Source organism: Oryzias latipes, chromosome 6 (assembly GCF_002234675.1).
Source record: "Oryzias latipes chromosome 6, ASM223467v1".
In the NCBI taxonomy this organism is placed as follows: domain Eukaryota; kingdom Metazoa; phylum Chordata; class Actinopteri; order Beloniformes; family Adrianichthyidae; genus Oryzias; species Oryzias latipes.
The window spans coordinates 30,030,017-30,052,880 of NC_019864.2; the positions used below are offsets into that span (position 1 = coordinate 30,030,017).

Here is a 22,864-nt window from a genome sequence, read left to right on the forward strand (position 1 = left end):
CCATATAGTTAACTTCCTCTAAAATGACTAATTAGCCTTAAAACTTTGGAGTAAAAGTCCAAAGTCTTTATGCCAGAGCTAACGAAGTTGCCAAAAATCCAGATGTCAAAAACACAATGTGTCCTTTTAAAGCCTTGGGTTTCGTGCAGAACATTTTTTGATTAATGAGCTTCAAAAGCCGCTGATGGACTCATTTGGTTGCAGTTTCCTTCTGTTTTCTATATAAAATCTAAAATAAGCCAAGGGGCTGCTGTTTCTGCTTCTTTCGTACCAAAGAAAGGGACATGTCTTTTTTTATTCTTCCACCAAATGTCAAACAATTTCATTAACCAATTATGTTGTCAGAGCAACTGTTAAAAAGCCGTTTTTTTCTGTCTTTTCATCTCCTCTGCAGTTCTTCATTGTTCTGCTGGTAATTCTTCTGGCGGAGCTGATATTACTCATCCTGTTCTTTGTGTACTCGGATAAGGTAAGTTTCATTTTTTTGAGTTATGCATCGATTTGGAGCTTCATGTCAAATGTCATCTTCGTGTAATGTATTTTTGTTATACAGTTGCAGAAACAAGAAGAAAAACTTTACTTTCACAAATGCACTAACCAATAAATCAGTTTTAGAAGAAAAAAAAAACGTATTTTATAAAGATGTCCTGTTATTGGCCCCATTTAAGTCAATGAAAGTTAAAACGATGCCGTTAGCACTCATGGACAACATGTGCTCTGGGTTAAAAAAAGACAGGAAACCATCTGACTGAAATGTTTGCTGGTTCAAACGCAGCATCTGTGTTGAGACACAACAGTCACCACATGTCTAAAAGCGTTCCGAGTGAAAAGCAATAATAACGAGGTCCAAAGTGTATGCCTGAAAAGAACCATGGATTCAAAACAGTCGGTGTTGCAATATTTATAAAAAATATGACCCTTATTAAAGAATTTGTGCACTCAATGCATGAAATAAGCACAAATATTACATTCAGGTTCTGTAGTTGTGCACAGCAAACAAAATGTTGTTGCTCCTGTCACAAGGAAACAGCGTCTAGACATCGCAGCAATAGAAGGAGGCGGGTCAGGTCAAACACTGGTTGGTAAGACGGATGCAATTTAAATAAACACAATAAATACAACTGTGCAAAGAGATTTTGTGCAAAATGACACGTGCAAGGTCAAAAGAAAACCAGAGGTAGACGGGCATGGGTGGATGAATCCGTCATGTTCAGTAGTTCAGTAAACTGATGGCAGTAGACAGGTGTCCTAAAGTGGAACGTACATTACTTATTTATTAAATAATTTTAAATATACAAACATATATGTGAGACTTTAATATAACAGTTTTAGATCATAACAAAGAAGGATGGGGTTAAGACTGCTTAGATTCCAAAGTTGTTTTTCTGTTTGGCACAAAGAGGAAGGCGCTGTCATTACAACTGCTATTTCCATAGTCAGACATGGTGGTGGAAGTATGATGATGGAAGGCCTTCCTCACAGTTTGAGCCACTGGGAAGATTGTGAGCATCTGTAGGATTGTTTATATATATTTTTTTGTATGTTGGGGAGGCATTGAAATCTACTGAAAGACTGTTTCAGTCTCACTTAGGCTACGTTCACACTGCAGGCTGAAACGACCCAATTCCGATTTTTTTGCCCCTATGCAACCCAATTCCGATCTTTTCATGACAGTCTGAACGACACAGATCCGATCTTTTCAATTGCGACCAAGGCCACTTGGGTATGCCGTCCTGATTCCGAAACGTATCCGATCTTTTCAATTGCGACCGTCGTCTGACCGGCCAGGCGGCTTGATTCCGTACCATATACGTCATCGATACGCAACAAACGTCATCATTTTGCGTTGAAGTAGGCGGGAACGGGAACATAAACAACAACCATGGCAGACGATGCTGCTGAGACCAGTCAGTGGAAGGGAAGTGAGGTCACCGACTGGATTAATATTTGGGGTGACAGCTCTATTCAGGCCAAACTCCAGGGCTCTTATCGCAACCGGGTGGTTTTTGAAAATATTTCCAGCTAAATGGCCGAGCATGGTGTTGAACCTTCCCCGCAATTACTTTTTTTTCTTTCTCCCCTTTCCGACCGTGATCAGAAGCGTGGGGGACCCAAGGCGGATCCTCCTTCTCCCTGTTCTGACCCTTAGATTCTCCGGGATTCTCCAGAGCGGGTTAATAAAGAATCAATAGCATTTATTCTGGGGGAAACCTTCTTCTATTACCGTTCTCCTTCCTCCGTAACACACAATATGAATGCGCGCCCACACTGCCCCCCCCCCCCCCATTCTCCACCGCTGCACGCGCTCTTCTCCTGTCTGTACGGCGCACGCGGCCCAAACACAACATACACATCCTTGTTCTAATACAGTGGGTATAGACGATTTGCAAAAAGAGCTCCACTGTTGACATCCATTGTTCACGTTGGCTCCGCAAACAACGAGTGACGTCGTTCACCGTTGAGGACTCTTCTGCGCATGCGGGTCCGTTTTGGGTCGTCTCACGGTCACACTGGAGATCACAAAAGTTCGGATTTACTTGGAAATGTGAACGGTCTTGCAAAAAATTCGGGTTTTTTCAAAAAATCCGAATTGAGCATTAAGCCCTGCAGTGTGAACGTAGCCTTAGAGCTCATACCAGGCATTTATTAAAATTCTGTCAATTAAAAATCTGTGAAGATCTCAGATTCATTCCTCTGATAAATTTATGAATCAATTCTTATTTTAGAATGAAAAAACAAGATTTTATTGTTTTCATTTAGGGCATAGATAACGTTTCTTATTCAGCTTTACGCAGACTTTTAATTTTTGAAACTCGGCTACACAAAGTTACACACTCCCTATTTAATCAAATGCTCAAGCCCAGGAAAGTTACAGATTTATGGCGTGAAGCAACGAAGGTGTTGCCGCAGTGAACATGCTCCCCCCAGTTGCTTCTTGAGGTCAGAGTTCCTTCTGCACATGTGGTTGATTTTCAGGCACGACTTTGAATGTCTCCATTCTTCCATTAACAGACCAGTCAAAGGTTAGGCCACTAAAAACAGCCCAGTCCTCAGCAGTTGGCTCCCTGTAATTAGCCACACACATTTCCCATGACCCCTGTTGGGTCGAGTCAGGTGAATATCTGTGGGGTGACAACAGTTGAGGATATAAACGGCCGAGAATATCATTGACCTCTATAGAGAGGCCAGATTCCTCTTTGTTTAATTTACTCACTCCACAGATGGTTTTGCATTGAGAGGGGTTTTGATGAGACAAAAAGTTAAAGTGTTTTACTTTTTTAATGACAATGATCTTGATGGATCTGTTAGTGCTACAGCCATCACCACCTCAGGCAATTCCCCATCTTCATCATTGTTTTTGTTGGTTATTGCTTAATCTCTGTCAAGAATAAGTCGTTTGAACAATCCATTATTTGACTTGGGTCAGATTTTAGAGCCAAACCATGTCGGGGCTAAACATTGTCTGTGTTTTAATCACTAAAAAATATGACAAAATATAGATAGAGGAGGAAGAAAAAGTAGAAACGAAAACCAACAATCCATTCCAAGAAATTTAAAGCCTTTTGACTTTAAGGCTTGAGGCCTTTTATCACTTTTTTCATGATAAAATATCATTCATGTTAAATCCATATGGAAGTTTTTCTGTGCCATCAGATTCTGAATATTTTTAACCCTTGAATTTTCTATTTGAATTTTTTACCTTTGAATTTTTATAACCTTTGAATTTTTATTCTGAATTTTTATAACCTTTGAATTTTTATTTTGAATTTTTATAACCTTTGAATTTTTATTCTGAATTTTTATAACCCTTGAATTTTCATTTTAAATATTTTTTAACCCTAACAGTTTGATCTCCCAAAAATTCATGAAAATTCAAAGGTTATAAAAATTCAGAATAAAAATTCAAAGGAAAAAAAAAATCAGATAGAAAATTCAAGGGTTAAAAATATTCAGAATCTGATGGCACAGAAAAACTTCCATGAATCCACTACATCAAAGGATTGGCAGAAAATTCTACTAAGTTTGTTTTTCAAACCTATTGATGAAATCCACCAAAAAAATGAAATATCTTTTTTTCTAATGATTTAGATATCTATGAAGACTCTCATTCATCCAGGTTGGTTCCATTGTAGTAGGTTTAGGGGCTTTCATCTGGACTTGGTTTTAAAGTTAGAAGACGTTTCACCTCATATCCAAGATGCTTTGTCAATTCTGAATTAGCTGGTCGAAGAGCTGGTATATAACTTTAAAACACAGTCCAGATGACATCCCCTAAACCAGGGGTCGGCAACCCAAAATGTTGAAAGAGCCAAATTGGACGAACAAAACAAAAAACAAATCTGTCTGGAGCCGCAAAAGATTAAAAGCCCTATTTAAGCCTTATAATGAAGGCAACACATGCAATATGTATGTATATTAGCTATATTAGCCTGCTATCAAAATGTCTAAGTTGCTGCAAATACATAATGAGCATTATTAACGATTAAATGTTTAATTGCCCTGCAGTGCATTTAGTGGAGAACGACGCGTCACGTGACTCCTCTGTTGTGCAAGTTTAACTTCAATACGCTAATAATTTAACGACCCAGCCGGGACGTCTCTTTGGTGGGGAATACAACGCCAAACTGCTAGCGTAGTGGCTTAATTGAAACGCTATTCATATCTTTAACACCGCACAATCCCGGACAGTCTCAAGCAAAATTAAACAGGAAGCGAATCGATATCCTTTTTCGGCAATAAGCCTGTTTATCCCAGCACATAAATAGCTGAAACAGCATGCAAGTCACTTCAATTCACAACACTCTCCCCAGATTGCTACAATATCAATAAATTATGTTTCATTGCTTTGATAAAATTAAAGAAATGTAAAAAAGAAATCCGATTTTTGATGTCATTTTTATTTTGAGGATTCGAACAAAAGAATGCTCCCCTGGCATATCTGAAGTTTGTGTTTTGTATTGTACTTTCATTTTGTACAATAAAGTAAAAAAAAAAAGTAATGTGCATTTTAGGTCTGTTAGCAGCAGGGGATTGTGGGACGCGGTTTCCTGATCTAATTAGGGCTCAGCATGAGTGTTTCTGTTTGCCCACGTTTCTTTTCATATGGCAGTTTTGTTGTTCCACCTTAGTTTATTCTTCCTCTTATGTTGTTTCTTTATGTTGCACCGTGAGTGTGGGAGGGAGAGAGGTTGATCACTTCTGTGCAATGTTCAGTGTGGTGCATGTTTTAAGTAAACAGGCTTGTAAGCTTGGAAGGAGTTTATGCTCTCAGCTAAACTTGCTACCTGCTCCTCTTTGAAACTATTCAGAGATGTGGCTTTCATGAGTCATGGACATATATCCAGCGCAGCCAATTGATTGATTGCTCTACTTCTTGACAGCTTGGCTCCTGTTTTTCCCACTGCAAGTGATGTACCTGCTTGACGTCACAAAGTTTTTTCTACGCATTCTTACAGCATTGGAAAACGTTAAGAATGTTTGTATCTTGTTTTTCCTCCTACATAAACCATATTAAAACAAAAAATATATTTCTCTCCCCCATCTTTTTACATTTTCAAACATTTTTGAAAATGCTCTAGGGAGCCACTAGGGCAGCGCCAAAGAGCCACGGGTTGCCGACCCCTGCCCTAAACCTACTGCAATGATTTAGATAGATCATATCATTTATGATCCGTTGGGTGATTTAGTACGTTTTTGCCGTCAAGATGTTAGTTTAAGATGCAAAAATATTACCATTAGTGTTCGGTAAAAAAAAAATCACCTTACACTGTCTCACATGTAATCCACCCATTTTAACATGGCATAATGTCTTATAAAGAATTCATTATCAGCAAATTTTGCATTATTTCAATACAGCAAGTAGACATTTAATGAAATAAGTAACAATATATGAGTTATTCACACCAGTTTTCAAAAGTAGCTAAACTTTTCCTGCCAAAAGTGTTTTTTGTGATTTCATGGAAGCAGCTTTTTTAAAATATACAGGAAACGTTCCTCTACTGCCTCCAGTGGAAAGATGATGAACTACAGGGCAGAAAGCATGTTTCTTTTTTTTTTAATTATACTTTATCAACTTTTCAAGAAAAGAACACAACACAAACCAGCACAGCACAGCAGACATCTAATAGTAAAAGGTGCACACACTATATAGGTTACAATAACATGTTGGGATGTTTTCTCAAAACAGTTACTAAATACTTAGAAACATAAAATGTGAGCCTCCTTTACAAAGTATATCAGATAATTCTCGAGGAAGGTGATCCAGATAAGGCTGCCACGTCTTGTTGAAAATGTCGGAGTTACCCTTTAACAGAGCACTGAGGCGTTCCATTGGAAAAACTTTAAAAGTCTCTCTGTACCACTGTGTAACGGATGGAGGTTGCACTTGTATCCATTGTAGAAGTTTACATCTCCTAGCCAGGAGTAAAAGTTTTTGGACCAACCTCATCTGTACAGATAACACAGGCAGAAAGCATGTTTTTAAGGAAAGTTTGGATCATGCTTATGAGGAAGGGGTCAAAGAAATGCATGAATCAAATACGATACAAATAGTTGTTTAGGGTTAAAGTCCCTCTCTGATCATCCTTTGATCTATTTTCAAAGCATTTCCAGTGGTCTTTTAATCATGGTTTTGCCGTTTTTAGCCTAAACCCAAAAACCTCTGTCGTTTTCTTGGACATAGTTTCTGCAGAGCGGCAGGGGTTGTTTAGAAATTCTCCTTTGAGTTGTGGGCCAAACAGTTGCCGCAGAGTAAGCCTTCTCCCATTTCCCATCATCCATCTGTTTAACTAGCTTACAGCCCCTTAAAGCGCCAAATTAATATTTATAGTGCAACAAAAAGGGTGACCAATATCCGAGCAAAATCAGAGCCATCCAGCTATACAGTACAGTTCAGATTCAGATTCCAGCTTGGACGAGGACAACAAACATACTAATGGATCTATCTGTCTGCAAGTGGATGCGTCAGAAAGGGGCGGAGCAGGAAGCTTGTGGCCCGCCCATAGTAGCACCTACGTCACAGCTACAAACCTTTTCCAATGGAATTTTCTTTGTCTGCTCCTGATTCACAAAGACATGACAAAATAAATACTCAGAAATGGACTTTTAAGCTTAATTTTCTTCATGTACCTCCTCCATCATGAGAAAAATTAATGTTTAAATCACCAATAACACAATTTTCATTGTTGTGGGTCTTTAAAACAGCTCTGAGTGTTTTCAAACAGAGTAAACTGGCGTCTGAATTAGTGAAAGACTGAGATTTACTAACAGAAGTTGTTGTGAAATCCCACCGCGCTTCATGTTTGTCTGACATTACCATGACCAATTCTGCTTGGTCGAAATAGGATGTGAAGTTGCTATAGGGGGGGCCTGAGGCAAAAGGGTTTTTCTCAATTCAAATGTCATTGGAAAGGGTTTCCATTTCAAAGAATCTCGGGGTTTCGGAAGCTGCTGTTTTGAAGAGCCTCCAAACTGGAACCCAATTGCATATTTAAGGTAGTCAGGAGGTCATAGTGTCATAAAATGGTAAAGGAATGTTGGTCTCATCACCCAAACTGTTGATGACTGCTTTTTGTTAAGTGTTTTCTCACCGACTTTGCCTCTCCAGTGAGATTTTGTATGCTATGTGAAGCTCTCTCCATCCGCTGCTATCAGATGAATCACTGATTCCCTCTTTCTATTTGATCCTCTAATCACAGGGCATGTATTAACCAGTCTGGAAGACATACAGTATTTGGTAACCTTCAAACATCGACAGGCTTGCAAAAGAGATATTTTATTCCTTTAAATAGGCCATGCTTAAATGATGAGTGCAGACTGTGATCCATGCGTGTGACAAGCGGTTGACATCAAATGGGGAAACATCCTAAAGAACTGTATCTGGTTTTGATGCAGGAACATGCTGTTTAGTCCATTCGTTTCTGCATCCACGACTGAGTTTCTTATTCCTGCTCCTCCTCTCTTTTCACTTAACTGAGACTTTCTCTTCCACCCCCACCTGCCCCCAGGTATGAATGGGTAGTCCCGCTTTCCCTCTGCTGCCTAGTGATATTAAGCCTTCTGATTAAGTGCCATGTCGAGGTTCGTAGTATAATAAAGGCCAGCCTTGCAGTTAGCAACCAGCTGACTACAGCAGATGGCTAGGCTACAAACCAGATTACAACCATCCGTCTTTTACACTGTGACCTGATTGTGATTCTGCCGACCCAACATGCCCAGCAGAACACCACGAAGACTTTATTAGCTCGGGATTAAAAAGCGAAGCTTGGCATATGGAGCTGCACAACATATGCACAGTGAAGCAGGGAAGTGGTGGGAAAAGGTTCAGTGAAGTGTGGAAAGGAGGGAACTAAAATATCAAAGCACAGGATGACAAGGAGGATGTAGACGTGTTGAATGTTTCCTGAAATACACCGAAGTCTCCAAAGCAGTGATGAAAGGTGGCAGGTGGGACTCAAGTTAAGATGTGAAGAGGAGAGAAGTGTGATGTAGAGAAAGGTGGAAGTTTGACTTCTTTTAAGGCAGTTTTGGACGGCAGACGAGGTTGCTGTTTGTGTCTGACTTTTTGTTTTTAACCAACAACCCTAAAGAGCACACACAGACTTCACGGTGGAATTGTGTTCAGTCCCTGGCCATACATTATTTTCTACACCAATTACACAACCAGAGATGGAGTCTTCCCCTGGGTCAGTCAAGTGCCATGGCCTTCGGGCTGCCTGCTGTTGGCTCGTCGAGCCACTGAAGGACTTTAGAAAAACCCTTTACTCACTGAGGCTTAAACAGGCCTTTTGGACAGAATATGTGTCACTGCTTTGGCTCCAAGACTCTTCAAAACTCTATTTTATCATCTGGTAAACATCTAAAAGTGTTAGACCACCTTTAAAAAACATAAACAGGAATTACATGTTTATTTGATGTGTCAGTGTCTTTTTTTAATCTTTTTTTTTGTAGAATCTATACATTACAAACTATATTTATTGTTGAAGAGACAAAACTAAAGGCTTAACTTTAACCTGTGAGTTTTTTGGTTGTCTGGGCCAATGAAGGGTCGTAGGAAGGAGCAGAGGCATATTAACCCGCAGGCACTGGAGCTTTATTGACCTCTTTGACTACCATAACTCTTCAACCGTTTCACATTATAAACATTATTCTGGTATATTATTTCAATACTTTAAAATAGTGAAGCACTCACCCAATCAACATAAATCAGCTGATTGTGTTACAGTTGTAGGCGGCTTTGCACCATTATGCAACACTACCTTAATGATGTGTCAGGTATCGGTGCAAAGCTGATATTAACGCACCTATCTCATGCAAAATCCACTTTTTTGATCTTTTAAGTGTATCATAATGTTAATTCCTCACAAGAAAAACCCCAAAGCTAACACACATAAACCCACTTTCTCCTAGCGGTGATCGGCTAAACGCTTTTACTTTGTATGCACGGTATGCACATCCATCTTCGCAAAAGTTCAGATGTTTGTTTTTGTGGGCGGAACCCAGACACGCTGCAGAGGCCGGCTCTAAGATGATGTCATGAAATGGGCGGCATCCACAAGGAGCAAAAGGCGGAGCCTCACAGATCAACAGGGTGATGGTGTCAAATATCCTCCTTATGCCACACTGTAGTAAGGTACAAATACTGGCTCCTTACTGACCACGGTCAAATGTAAGTGCCGTAGGACGTCTGTAGGACATCCAGACAAACTACATTCTGATTGTCCAATTTCGTCACTTTTTAAAAAAATGAAATATCTGTACGACAAGACTGCGTCTCACCTACTTCACCCTTTCTTACCCTTCAGCCTTACTTTTTCTGTTTGTCACCCATTGTTTGTTTGTTTATGGATGCTGCAACAACCCAATTTCTCAAGTTGGGATCAATAAAGTATCTTATCTTACCCATACATGTTTCAGTGTTTGCTAGGGAATCAATAAAACGTTTCAAATATTTGGTTTTAGGCTTTTTTAATGGAAAGTTTCTTTGAAGAAAAAAGTAAAAGAGCTTTTAATTATTGAAACTCGGCTACACACAGTTACACATTCCCTATTTTATCAAATTCTCCAGCCTGGGAAAGTTGCAGTCGATGACAGAGTCTTAACATAAGAGTGTCATCAGTGAATTGCATGACTTCTCACATACACACACCAACAAATAACCTGCACACAGCTATTTACATGTTTTAAGAACATTCATACATTAATGATGTATATGTATATGATGTACATTAATGATGGAAGATCTATCTGACAAGACTTATGGACACAGACAGGTACACAAAAGATTTTACATGACCAAGATTTGCCCATTTTTACCCCACAGATGGCCCATTTCCACCCTTAACCCATAAGAACTCAGACCCATTTTTCTTAGTAATATTTTAGATATTTTGCCACGAACCAAGTGAACCACAGAATCCATTTCTTTATTTTTCTGTTACACTGATGTCACCATGGTGTGTAACCCTTGTGCTATCTTAGATGACCCCCCCCCCCCCTTCCATTGACGTGTTCTCCCTACCATGACAAAGGTGGATAAAGGTGGAAAGATTTCATGTAATCCATGGACACCAGTGAAGATCACAAATCATTGAAGAAAAAAGGTTCAGAGCACTGTCTAGTGGGTCTAGATGACCCAACTCCCAATGTTAAAGTGCCTAGGATAGCACAAGGGTTAACCCTCGATTAAGGACAGTTGTGGCTTATGTTAAACTTTTTGCTAAATCATAACAAAAACTTTTGTAACGTTTTATTTAGCTCAAAGATATTACAATGTTTGACATCTGCTTAATGACTCTTCTCCACGAAGTGCTCATATTTGCCTCCATAATACTCCTCATTAAAAGCTCTAATCCTTGGCTTTACTGCAGTATTTGCTGTATATTAGGCTGTTTACTGACACAAAGTGCAGCTTCCCAGCTCTCCATCAGCCTCTGAATTTTTCACAATAAACTAAATTTAAGGGTAAATGGATTTGTCAGGTCTTCACAGCTTCTCCAACAAATCCTATATCAATGTAAAATGCAAATTTTCCTGATTTTCGCACAAGTTCCCATGTTCTGATCAGACCATCTATGACAGTAGTGGAGCTTTGCACATAGAAAGTGTGGCTGTGATGCTGTGCCTCCAGGCAGTGAGTTCATGGTGAAAACGTATCAGGTGCTTTTTGTCTCCTCATCATTTTTCACACTCTCAGGAGTTCAAACATACTTGTTTAGTCCTGTGTAAAGAAAGCAGATCTGGAATTTGGCTTCTCATGTGTCAAAATATTTGACAGTTGAAGCCAGCGTGGCCTGATTATGTGTGATCCAATAACGATCATATTAGAGACGATATGAGTACAGGTCATGCTTGAAAGAGGTGCAGCAGAGTGATAAATTAGCTCAGAAAGAGAACAATTCTGTTTATTGATACAAGCTCATCCTGTAAGTGTATGGAACAAAGGATAAAGCATCGGGCGTAATTGTCTGTTGAGTCTTCGGTCATGAGTCAACACTTTTCCAGATGACTGAAGTCAAGCCAACCACTCGTTTGAGTTCAGACAGCACACACACACACAAAAGCACTTTTATCTTTTCAGTAAATATGTTGCATCCTGTTCTGTGCCGCCTTGACTAAGTCCAGATTAAATGAAGACTCAACTATGTTTGTCTTTTTATAAATGAAATAATCCTCTCTGACATCCACGTACAGAGTTTCCTCCATGTGCTGTTTGGAGGCAGTGCATTGCATACTACAACAGTAATACAATCAGGCTTATTTCTATTTGGAAACATAAATCTTTCCAGTTTATTTTAGACCTAAACTCCTAAATGTGAAAATTTATTAGAAGGAAAGCTTTACAAATAATTCCACTAAAACCTGGTTACCTATGGAAGCATTTGAGTAGCATAATTAAAAATAAAAGTCAAAACCAGAAATGCTTTTTCATTTTCAAAATAAAGCTGCATTTTTGACTCAAAATTAAAATAAAAAATCAACCCTCCGAAATGCTTTTTCATTTTCTACTTAAATACCGTTTATTCTGTGTCATAATTAAAACGAAAATGCAAAGAGGGGATTGCATTTGCATTTTCACATCCACCCTGAGAAAAATTTTGCATAATTCAATTCTACTTAGTATTTCCAGCGGGGAGGCGGGGCGATGACGTCAGTGCTTTCTCCATGTGTCCGGCTGCTAACACACACAGAAATGCTAGGAGCAGTGTAGCTTTGTGATAGCGGCAGAGGAGAGGGCTTTGTGATGGTTGTGAACTTCTGATGATTGTACACAGCTTCTCAGGACTACGTAGCAGCATGTCCGCCTTCCGCTCTCCTCCTCGGACGCACCGCGGTTCGTCGAAACTTCCCCCGGGACTAGCTTTGTCTTCGGACCGGCAGCCAGATCGCTGAAGGCGGAAATGCTGCTATGCAGATCTGAGAAACTCTAAATCATCAAAAGAATTTGTGTTTCCAGGTGTGTCAAGACAAAATTAAGGCTGATGTTATTCCCACATATTTACATCCAAGATGCTCATTGCGGCATTGCCCGCACAGAGTTCTGTTCCTCCACAGCTAATGATTTTAGCACCTATTAGCCTAATGCTAACCCTTCTTCGGGGTCATTGCAGCGAAGAAAAGACTAAAAAAATATGAGCGAGCAGACCCTTAATAATAATCATAACAGTAATAAAAGGACATTTAGAAGATACGTGTTGGTCCGACCAGCAAACGTTTATCTGCTAAAGTAAAAAAATGCAGCTTCATTTTTTAAAATGAAGAAGCATTTCTGGTTTTGACTTTTATTTTTAATTATGCTACACAAATGCTTTCATGCTTTCCCCAAGACACCTTGCTTCTTGTTTTCTCCAAATGCTGGCACATTTTGCAGCTACTTTTTTCTAACTTCATTACCTTTTGTTTTTTTTGTGCATCCACACTCAGATAAGTCAGATTGGCTTATTTCTCCCTTGCACCCTTATTCTTATGTTCAACCTTCTTTTCTTGGGGAGTTTAACGCTACCTGTTACTCATTTAGTCTCGATATTCCAACACATTTGGATGTGGTCTGCACTCGTCTGGTCATCCATTCGCTGCCTGTAACTGGCTAGCTGCAGCGAGTACTGGATCAACTATCATCCTCAAGGACCTCCACCTCCTTCGCTCCACGTGGGACGTGACTCTCTCACCTTTTTACAAGCCAGCCTGCGACATTGGAAGTTTTGAGAAAAAGTTAAATATGACAGCGGTACCAACCGTAGCAGCCCGGGCACTTGACAGGGCTATTGACATGGGCCAGGGGCCCGGCAATGACAGGACGACAACCCTGGCCACCGTGGGTCTAAATGGGCAGACAGCATAGATGCTGCATTGATGCACTTCCTCAGATAAAGACTCCTGCTGTGGTTGGACCGCTAGGACCTTTGTTTTGGGTGCTGGGGCTTTGCCCTTGCTGGGTTTCTTTAGCAAGCAAGTTGTCTAAAATTATAATGTGGGCCGCTTTTTTTATACCCCCGGGATACCGGGTTGCTGTCCACTAGATATGGAAAGCCGCCAACCCAAAATTGAATCGAATCATGATAAAACTGCCATTTTCTCTAAAACTATCAGCTTTTCTCTGATTGTCTATGGATCTCAGGGTATCGGACCTACATCTACTTTTTGAAACTGCTGACTTCTACACAGCTAAACAGTTGTTTTCCTGTACGGATGGTATAAATGAAAGTCTGTGCACTTTGTCCCACAGATCCGGGAACTCCTCCTTACATTCCTCACAGCAACAGTGGTCCAAACCCTTTGCCCTTTTTGCCAGAAACACACCTGTCCGTTGCTAGCTCAATAACCTGTACCTACTCAGCTAGCATCATACTTTACAGCTTCTCTCTACCTTTGTAATATCAACCGACAACTGCCTCACTTCCTACCTTAAATCCATCCGCGTCCATAGTCTTGTTACCTCCTGTCTTGTTTTTCTGTAACTCCTCTCCTGATTGAACTTACCCAGAAATCTCTCCTTAAGGTCCAACGAGTCCAGAATTCCACCGCACGTATCATAAACAAACCCTTTCTGTCTGACACGGTTCTACAGTACATGCAGTAAATTCTATTTGCATTCAATTCCTCAAAGAATAGAAGATATTCTTACTCCCAATCCTTAAATCCATACATAATGAAACCTTTTGACCTTTAGAACTTTCTTCTTACTTTCCCCTCATTGGTTGCCTCGGGTCCTCCACCCACATTCCCGTCACAGAGCCCTCAGCGACTTGGGGGACAGAGCCTTCATCCACTCAGCTCCAGAATGATAGAGCCCTTCTCGCCCAGATATCCTTAACGTTGAGTTTCTACTTTTTCACTTTGGACTTTAAAGATTTCATCTGTGCTGTCCTATCATTGTTTTGAAAGTTTACAAAGTCTTTGGGGGGCTTTGAACGCCACTTTCAAATCCAATGAATTATTGTTATTCTAGTTTGTTTGAACTGAAACATCTGGCTCATCACGACAGACCAACAGCTCACCTCCAGTTCTGCTGGTCTGCTTAGTACGTTCAGTCTTTGGCAGGTTGAGCATAGAGACCACGCGTTGAACTCGCTGCAGGACGGCCAGATCCAGATCCAGATGAAGGATGGTCCCGTTCTGTAACAGCTGGGTTCTGTTGACATGTTACGTTTTTCATAAAGTGGTTCCAAAGCGGTCAGCCAACAATAAACACAACAAAGGTCGTTGTTTTTGTTCCTATAAAGCATCAAGTATCTATAGTAATGCTGAAGTCAGCTCAACTTTATGTCAAAACTTTTCAAACACAAGTTCTAAAGAGATTCACTGAGGAAACTTACAAAAACTGAGATGTGAAGATTTCAGACAGATTTAAATGTTTAAAAAAAAACATAAACATATTTTTAACTATAACAGTAAAACACTCTTTACACCATCTGTAAAGCTTTACCGCACAGGTGGTGCATTTATACTTTTTCCTTTTCTATTTTCAAATGGTAATGTTCCATCCAAACTACCTGCATATTATGGAGTTTCTGTGTTTTATTTAAAGTTAATTTTAAATTTACCTGTGTCAGTTCAGGTTCTTCAATGGACAGAAGCTGTTACATTACTGATATAATGATGAGGGAACTCATTAGGACACCAGTATTCTCTCATAATGTCACTTTTTTCCTTTTAAATTGTATTCAAAAGCACATGAAGAGGCTCAGCGGGACGCATCTATCATTGCCCATTAATTGCGTAAAAAGCAATTATCTGTATCTTAAGACGTGAACATTTCTGTCATTAATTCTCTGGGATATAGTTTCTGCTTGGAACATGCAACCATAATGACCACGAACGCATCACTGCGCCTGCAAAAAGCTTTAAGATGTCAGCAGACAACCTGTCAGTTTACCTGTCTGTTTTTTCCTCAAAGAAACCTTCATTAGTACCGCCCAAAGCCAAAACCAAAACCCTAAACTTCCACTCCCATCATCTTCATATCTATTTTCAAAGTGTTCCCAGGGATTTCTTAATTATAATTATGACATTTTTAGCCCAAATCCCCAAAAAATATGAAAATAAAATGAAATAAAAAAGTCAAGGCCTGACCATCTGCTAATATTTTTACAGCACTTGGAGACAGCTGTTTATCAGACGGCGTTTGGGTGAGCGGTGGAAGAAAAGCCCGCCCCGTTTCTGTTTGTCTGGCTGAGCCGAAGCCTTCCTGTGATGAATGCACCGTCCGGTGTTGCTGAGCAGAGAGCGGGTCAGCCCGCAGGACACAATCAGCTCATCCGTGTCGAGAGAAGTATGAGCTGCTTCTCGGGGCTTTGTCAACAAATGTGGGATTGATGCCCCACGGCGAAAAATGACCAGGAGTCAGACGTTGTAACATCACTTTCCTCGCTAAAAAAACCCCCACAAACTCCATCTAGAAGTTTGTTTGTCTTATAAGAAAAATAGGTTGAAGCAACAAAATATCTTTTAATCTTGCTCTTTTCCAAAGAGGAAATAGGTCAGTGTTGCATGATCAAACCCTTTGTTCTGATCTCATCGTTCTGCCTCTCGTTAGCAGTAAATCTGGATCATTAGGTTGCTTTTCAGGCAGTAACAAAGACTTCCGCACAGGAAATGGAACATATGCAGTGACTTATTGGGGATGCAGACTCCTTCATGGAAGGAAGGCACTTGATCTCTTGTGACTGTGTTAGTTCCAGGACTATGTAATGAGTGAGAAGCATCACATAGAGCCAGAGTGGAAACCAGAAGATAAAGGGCAGAAACAAAGAGCAAGGCAGAGATTGATGATGCTCTTCTGGTGCTTTTTTTTTTCTTTCTTTGCAATGGGACAAAAATGGTGGTTCCAGCAGCCTGAGGTAGAGCGCAGATCCTTTTCAGTATCCAGCTTGAAAGTAAACTGTCATCTGCAATGAAACGCATCACCTTTAAAGAGGTTGGAGAGAATTTCTTATATAAGCTGTTGTTTTTTGTGTGATCACAGCTTTGGAAAACATGGAAAACACGCAAAAACCATCACTGCCTGTAAGCTGACACGTTAGATCTTTGAATTAAAACGTTTATTCAATTATTTAACCAGGTAATCAGAAACTGCATATAGTAATGATGAAAGAATCACACAACGTTTTCTCAGTTTTTATGCACATTTGAGACCTGTTTTGGATCAAACAGTTGCAGTCTGAGATGGTCTGGATGTACTGTGACCAGAGCGGCCTGGTTTACCCGGGAGGCAGATACTGACGTGACGTTCTGTATCGAGACTTCAAGGCGTGGGGCGAGTAGTGGAGGCGGCGTTTTCTTGAAGCGCTCACTTCCTTCCAGGCTCACTTCATTTAGGGGAGGAGCAGAAAACCACGATGACCTCTGAAGCTCTGCCGGCTGGCTCGAACTGACTTATGAAGCGGTTCGGATTGTGCTGTGAGTTCAGGTTCAACCATTGCACAATCATTGTCCAAACCCCAACCACCCACCCCAAGGATGAGTACCAAAGCTCTGTGCCAAGTCAGTATCAGTTCTAAATAAAAACACAGATTTTGCTGCTTCATGTCAGTGCTTTTTTCCGGACGTGTCAATTTAGTATTCTATTCAGTTAAGCAGTACAATTCTAGCCAATCATTTCACCTTTACAGCAATTGTGGGCGGGCTCTTAAAAGAATGGGTGAGCCCATAAGATTAGGTGGAGCTGTGGTCAAAAAGCAGAAGGTAAAACAAGCATGACGTCGTGGCGACAAGCGGGGAAATCCGTGTTTACTTCAACGTATGTGAAAACGGAGATGCAGCGCTGCAGTGCAGACTGTCAGACAGAATCAAGTAAAGTATTTTAAGGCCGTGTCACACACATCGTCATTTTTGCACAGATGAAAAATCGTCACGTGAATATATTTGGAAAAAGTGAGAAAATGTGTGGTCTTTACGTGATGTCTTCACAGAAATATCTCGAATGAACCAAGCAAAGAACACGTAAAGCAACATAGAACATGAACCGTGCGTGATTATTGAGTTGTTTATATGCAACTCATTAGTGATTGGTATGTTAATTATGTATTTTTAATGTGACATGCGCGCCGTAAAGGCTAGGGATGGGTATCATTAAGGATTTATCGGTACTCTTATTGATACTGTTTATTGATCCAGTATTTTAACAATACTCTTATCGATACTTTTTGAGGACGATAAATAAATAAATTACAAATTAAGAACATAAAGTGTTTTAGTTCCTCATTATGCAACAATGTTTTTTTTAACAAAACATTTTAGTTTATACATTTTTCCAACTCAAACTACATAAAAAAAGAAGCTATTTAAACAAAAATAAACAGCAATATATTGATATATTGATGTCATGATGTAAATATAAAACAATTTCAATAAATGTTTGAGTTCATAAGATCATCCCAGAGAAAGTCTCTGCTAGAACTCCTGCAGTGAAAGCTGCGTCTGAATCTGACGCCGTGTTTCCATCTGACAGAGTTTGAAGCCAAAGCCCCTCCCCCGCCTCTCTACTTGCTTTTCCTCTCTACCTGTTCACCTGTTCACATCCTCTGCAGCAGAGAGCCGTTTTTTTCCCGTGCTCCTCAGTGTGTTCTACGCAGAGAGCACAAAATACGCTCATCATAGCAGCAGGTTGACACGATAGTCGGGGCGCTCTAGCGCAGATTTTATTAATTTTACACGCGCACTGCGTGCTGTCTGAATGACAGCCCCACCCCCGTGCATACAAATAGCTAGACAGACCCTACTCTTCAGCGAGAATAGCTAAATTAATATCATCATTAATTAATGGATAATTGACTGACTTTGTGAGTTAAATATGGCAGATAACGTTTATATCTTGTGGGAAGATTTGCCTACAAATTTGCGTATGCATCTTGCAAAAATTGTACACAATTGTGTGAGATTTACGTAATAATTGCGTATTACGTATGTAAGATACACGTTAACTGCGTAATTCTCAGCCGACCTAAAATTTTGAACAGCTCAAAACGGAATTTATGCAAAGACCCGTTGGCCGAAACCCTCGACGGACATCTGCCCACATCGACGAACGCAAGAAACACTTATGAATCACATATATCAGTGGTCCCCAACCACCGGGCCACAGACCGGTACCGGTCCGTGGATCAACTGGCACCGATCTGCAGAAGAGAGAGTTAATTATGACAGTCTCAACAATCTTTTATTTTGAAAAAACAACCAAATTCTCTTAGCTACACCTTCAGTCACTTGGAGGTGGTCAGGGGAGCAACACGTGCAACACAAGAAAAGTTGCGTGTGGCACATTTCTTTGCAAACGGACAAGGGATATGTGCAGGAACAGACGGAAGAACGGGGAAAAAAACCCACCAGGAGTCCTACTTAAAATAGGGGCTGTGTCCAAATTCTCACCCTAATCCCTAACTATTAAAAAACTACATAGCGCCGGAATCTCTAGTGCCCTGGATTTTAAAAGCAATTTGGACACCATGCTCAAAATCAGGATTCTGTTTTTAAATACCAGATTTGTTTAACTAAAAGTTAAATTAAACCTTTTAATGTTTTTCTTTTTCTATTTGTTTAAAAAATCATATCTGGTGACATTCAAAAGCCACTATTACCTTTGTGTCATACGTTTTGCATGGCGGTTCTTTTTCCTCCCGTCAGCCGTAATCAGCGCGTATCTGACGAGCTTCTCAATCTCTGCTGGCAGCTGGCAAATCCCCAGACGTGGGAGCAGCAGGAGCGCAAAAACTCTGATTTTTATCTCATTAAATCATCCAGAGACGAGTATCTCTGCCACTCATGACATTGTCGTGCTTCACTCCAGAAGAAATTGATTTGCTTACACTGCAGAAGGGCTCGACGAAGTGACGCATAAGATTTTCACAGCTGCAGACGTGAGATTGCAAGTGAGTGAAGCTTCCTAATATGGCAACACGAAGGGCAGGAAGGCATTCAAGTATTCCTCATTTGACGGCAGTTATATCAATTAGAAATCCACAAGGTCAGAAAGACTTTAACTACATATGAAGGTTAGAAAAAACTTGCAAGGATGATGAAATCAAAAATAACTGACTAAATGAAAGGATCAAAAGTCAAGGTTTAGCCTTTGTATAAGGAAACCACCTGTTTCTTTATATAAATCAGTCGATTTAAAGACACTCTGAAACTGTAAAGTAGTGAGCATGTTTTCCAATTGCATTAAAATAAAGATAAGATAAGATAAAGACACTTAATTGATCCCAGCTTGGGAAATTGAGAAATCCAGGATGATAGAAAGTCCCTCTGTTCTACTGGACTGAGCCAGTGTGACGTCATCAGACATCATCGGTAGGCAGTGATTGGTCCGAGTCATGCTAATCAGGAGTGAGTTTGCTGGAAGGCCACACCCCTACCACTTAAAAGGAGGCTGCACAAAATCTGTCAAACGTGTTGAACGTTGGGCTTGGGGGCCAGGAGGCTCCACCTACTTTCATTGAGGCATCTGATTGGTCAGTTTATTACTTGAATAACTTGAACAATGGGGGGAAAAAGAGAATTATAATGAAAAAGTTTTTTTTTAAAGGTATCAGAGCAAGAATGGTTATTCTGACCAATAGAATCACTGAGCAACAGTTTTTTATTTCTCTATAGAAGTCTATAGGATCTACTTCCTATTTTGTATTAGACGGGGAAGGGTTACTCAGTCCAGTACTCATGTGCAGTCAATGAATAGTCTCACACTCTGTAGTCCTTTAAGGAGATAAGTGAAGGAATTCAGACCCAGTTGTTACTGTTAGGGACACGTCACTGTTACAGGCCGCCGTTCTCGCGTTATTTTTTTTCTCGTTTGCGTTTGAAATACTTAAGCTGTGCATCTGATGGAGCATCTCCAGCAAAATAAAGTTCTGTAGAAGAACACCCCCCCCCGCCCCTTCTGATGTGAAGGCGTGCACAATCACATGCCTGCTTGAACAGGTTGTGTGGAGAGACTGGACGTGGGTGATCCATGTTTTCCACATCAAGGTGGCAAACAAAAGCATTGAGACGGACCAAAGACGTCAAAAAATGCCATGACGGTAAAAGACTTTTACACGGAGGGGGAGCATGAAGGAAATTTGAATTGATAGGAGAATTTGTAACAAAAATCAACAAATTATTGCTGCTATTTTGTCTCATCATAATTAGAAAGTCTAGAAAAGAGTATTTCCAGACCATTGTTCTTATTCTATACTTCTCAGTGTGACAGAATAGTTTAAGTAATAATAACAGGACCATGGAGATGCAAACGGACTGTTTTTAGCCCAAAGAAGTCCAAATAAAGTCAACATGGACTTTTATGAGATGCACATTAGCAGTATTTGTCAGTCTGTCAGATTTTGACCCTGACTACTCCCCGCAAAATGCTTCAGAAGACGTTTCAGACATTTTTTGAGGTTTAGAAAAAACTGCAAAAAAAAATGTTGATTAAAGCGGTGAAAATAGTGACGGATGACAACGTTTTTTGAATTGAAACTTCTGAAATTCTTGCTGAAATTGTTTGGTTAAATGTTTTATGATACATCCACTAAACTTTGCATTCAATGAATGTTCGAGTGAGAAAGATGAATGAATGAATGAATGAATGAATGAATGAATGAATGAATGAATGAATGAATGAATGAATGAATGAATGAATGAATGAATGAAGCCGCTCAATTTTAAGAGGATTTTCATGACTAACGACTCTCATAAACAGATTTTACGATTATTGTCATGAACTTTATGAGGAATGAAATCTGTGGACAATAAAACCGTTTTGCATGAAAGCATTTATCTGGACAAACACTAAGCTGCTGCTGTTTACTCTGAAACCAGCAAAGTCAGGAGCTTCAACCCCCTGATCCCTCGTTGGTGGGATCACCAACGTCTTTCTTCACGCCGTAACTGAAGTTTCTGATCTACCATCACCTTTAACTACGCCGGATGTTTGTTCTTCATCTGCAGGTGAGGATGAACGCCAAGCAGGACCTGAAGGACGGCCTGGCTCTCTACAACTCAGAAAACAACTTGGGCCTCCGGAACGCGTGGAACATCATCCAGGCGGAGGTTAGCGTGCACGCTTTCAACTCTGCCGTTAACGTTTGTGCTGAGGAGGCAGGTTTCTGCCCACGAATGCTAACCTTTCATCTCACTTTTACTGACGAAAAAAATTTGTTTATTTAATTAATGCTAACATCGTGTTTCAGGTGAAGCAGACTATTTGATAGCGATACGTTCTCATGGTAACATGCCGCTTGCTCTTCTGTAGCTGGAGAATGAGGACTAACCAGCGGATGAAAGTGGACTTCATGCTGAACATATGTTAAAGGCCGTGTCACACTATCACTTCGTACCTTATCCCGGTGGGAAATTTCCGTCTGGCATGAAATGTAAGGGTTACTGGCCGACGAAGTGTGCATTTCAGAAGCCTGAACCGTCCGCCCGCGCCCTGAAATAAAAAAATAAAATATATCTTGTTCCCACAAATTAATATCTTTTACGCACGAAATAATATTCCGTTCCCACAAAATAATTAATTTGTGCGGACGAAAGAATTATTCACGTCATAAGTCATTCATAAACACAGATACGCTCTCCGTTCGGCCACAAAAGCCGCTTTCAGCGGTAACTTCCATGTCTCTGTGACCCGCATTTGCTCTAGAAAGGACAATGAAAAATAAGAATGATCAATTTATTATTCTCTCAATGAATATAAGAAAAATATCCTAAGATTTAGGATGCCCAAGCTTGCTGCTTCGCTACACCGCAGCGATTCTCCGGACATAGCACCTAGCTCCGCCACAGAGCTCACGTTTTAATGCACACCCAGCAGCCAATCAGAATTGAGTATTCACCCGGAGCATGTGCGTAACTTCTAAGTGTTTTTTGCGTTCATCGTTCGTTTACGTCATCGTTCAGAAGTCTTTCGAGGGTTTCTGCCGACGGATCTTTGATTATCTGAGAAATACGTCAATCTTAAGCAATTGTGCGTGATATTTGCAAGATTTAGACGCAAATTTGTGTCTTTCCACGACCGTTCCAAATTTGTTTCACAGATTTTTTAGGAATGTACCACCAATGTATAATTTTTTTATCGCGTACACGCCGCACATATAACGCTAAAATTACTTAATTGACACACAGATCACTAAGCTTAAAACTGTTCCGCTGGATAGCTCGCCCTTTTTGTTGCACTGCTGTAAACAGAGAGCTCTCAGTGAGCTCCTGCCGCTCTGCAGAAACTATGTCCTAGAAAGTGACACAGGATTTTTTGGTTTTGGCTAAAAACTGCATTTTCATAATTAAAAGGGCACTGGGATGTTTTGACAATAGATCAGAAAATCGGAGTGAGACATAAAGTGATCCAAAGCGTCATTTTCAGAGGGAAAACTGTCTTATCTTCTCTTTT

The 22,864-nt window shown here is 40.2% G+C and overlaps 1 protein-coding gene across 2 annotated transcripts in view; it reads left to right on the forward strand.

Annotated features, from left to right (window-relative positions):
• LOC101157694 (tetraspanin-9) overlaps nt 1-22,864 on the forward strand; it is a 285,376-nt gene that overhangs the window by 253,830 nt on the left and 8,682 nt on the right. For both annotated transcript variants that reach the window (XM_011476510.3, XM_004069855.4), the window contains 2 exons: nt 395-469; nt 21,421-21,522. In XM_011476510.3, the coding sequence (XP_011474812.1) occupies nt 395-469; nt 21,421-21,522 (177 nt within the window). The remainder of the gene's footprint in view (nt 1-394; nt 470-21,420; nt 21,523-22,864) is intronic.